Below are 1869 nucleotides of genomic sequence, written 5' to 3' on the forward strand. Positions count from 1 at the left end.
ACATCATTTAATTCTAAGAAAATCTTAATTGTAATTAACTACAATTTTGTGTAGTTAATTACAATTAAAGTGTTGTTTTTCAGGATATAACTCAAGAGAAAAAAGAAAAAGCAATTTTATTTATTTTACACAGTTTTTATTTATTCTTAATTGAATTCGTGCTCTAGAAAGTTTCTATATATTTTTCCAAATATTATTAATTTATGGAAGTTTAAAAGTGATTAATAAAAAATGATTAACCTCTTTACAAGTAGATATTGTAACACATGGATTATGACTGTTTGAATTGATAGGGGTTGGTTTTACACGTAGGGTCCTGCCAAGCCCAAATATTCATCTTAGGAATTTGATCGCAGCTCACCATTTCGTTTCTGGAGAAAAAACAATAACGAAAAGTTGAAATAAGTTTGTAAACTCATCAATATGCACAAAACAGACAAATTATAAAAAAAAAAATCCTTGTTTTACTTAAAAATAAATATATTCAAAACAACAAAAAAATCGGTAACTACTTATTGATTATAAATCAATAAAGATATCGATATCTGATTTCAATCAAATTATCGTCACATTAGAACTCAAATACTAATAAAATGTACTTAAAACTGAGATTGAAAGAATATAATGTCTTCAATTTGCAAACAAATAAATCAGATAAATGAAATGCAACTCACCCAGGACCAGCCCTATAAAATGCACGCGGTTGCACTTCCGTTATTGAATCTGCTACACTGCATAACAATCCTGATATCGTCGACTTTCTAATCTCCAACAATTGATCTGCAAATAGCTTTATCATTAAACAAAGGTATTCAGCAATTTAATAATCACATTTTCAATAGCAAAAATCTATTAAACTTATCTATTAAACGCAAAGATCATAAATTCTTATGAAAATTTCGAATGCCCAAGTATACGTTTAAGGAAATAACGTTTTTGTTGCATATTTAATGTACAATTCTTTAGACTCTCCCCTCATTCTTTATTTGGGATCGTCATATTAGAAAAAATACTAGTATTGGACCACAATTTAAAATTAAATACTTATTGCCTAATGGCATACCAAAGTGCACAAAATTTCACATATTACCTACCTATGGTAAAAGCATTTGGTCTGTTCGGTCGCTCATACCAATGTCTATCCGAAGCTATGGATCTCAGTAATTGTTGGACTATAATACAATAGAAGGTGCTGGGTACGCGGCCTCCGGGGATGTAATTCTCTAACCACAAACCCACGATTAGGTCTATGTCCTCCACAGCTTTATACTTCTCTCTGATTAATTCCAGCCTCTGAAAGTAATTTCAGTAAGCTATTTAATAAAACGGCAATTTGAAGAATTAAACAAAAAAAAAAGAAAAAATAGTAACAACTGTAATTGTAATACATATATCTGGTTGATGTGAGCAAAATTATTGTTTAATTACACCAATTAATGAATAATTAAATCAATTGTTTTAATTGATTCGCGTGTAAAGACGTATTTTACTCGCTTGAGTACGAATTGGGCCAGCTCGCACCGGGGAAGTTACCACACCCACACAGAAAAACGGCGTAAAATAGTACTGTGTTTCCTTCCGTTCGAGGTTCGTACATATCATTTTCCTCGCCCTTCCCATTTCATTTCTTGATTCCTGTCGTCAATCCTTTCCTTATCCATTGCTATTTAAAAACGGGCAGCGCAGTTGCAACGGCCCTACCTCTGCGAATGTTCATAGGCGGTGGTGATCGCTTACTATCAGGCGAACTACCGGCTCAGTTGCCCGCTATTACATAAAAAGACGATGATATAAGAAAACAAAGAAAAAGTCGCTATGATTGACTACTAGAGAAAAATTAATTATTATAATACATTACCTCAGGACCGA

The 1869-nt window shown here is 32.2% G+C and overlaps 1 protein-coding gene across 1 annotated transcript in view; it reads right to left on the bottom strand.

Annotated features, from left to right (window-relative positions):
• Window positions 1–204: 204 nt before the first annotated feature.
• Window positions 205–1869, bottom strand: part of LOC119831345 (peroxidase-like) — a 10848-nt gene continuing 9183 nt past the window's right edge. Inside the window, exons 10-13 of the mRNA XM_038354648.1 lie at window positions 1859–1864; window positions 1095–1293; window positions 675–780; window positions 205–371 (exon numbers count right to left, since the gene is read on the bottom strand). Of these exons, the coding sequence (XP_038210576.1) occupies window positions 272–371; window positions 675–780; window positions 1095–1293; window positions 1859–1864 (411 nt within the window). The 3' untranslated portion in view covers window positions 205–271. The remainder of the gene's footprint in view (window positions 372–674; window positions 781–1094; window positions 1294–1858; window positions 1865–1869) is intronic.

Source organism: Zerene cesonia, chromosome 13 (assembly GCF_012273895.1).
Source record: "Zerene cesonia ecotype Mississippi chromosome 13, Zerene_cesonia_1.1, whole genome shotgun sequence".
Classification (NCBI taxonomy): Eukaryota; Metazoa; Arthropoda; class Insecta; order Lepidoptera; family Pieridae; genus Zerene; species Zerene cesonia.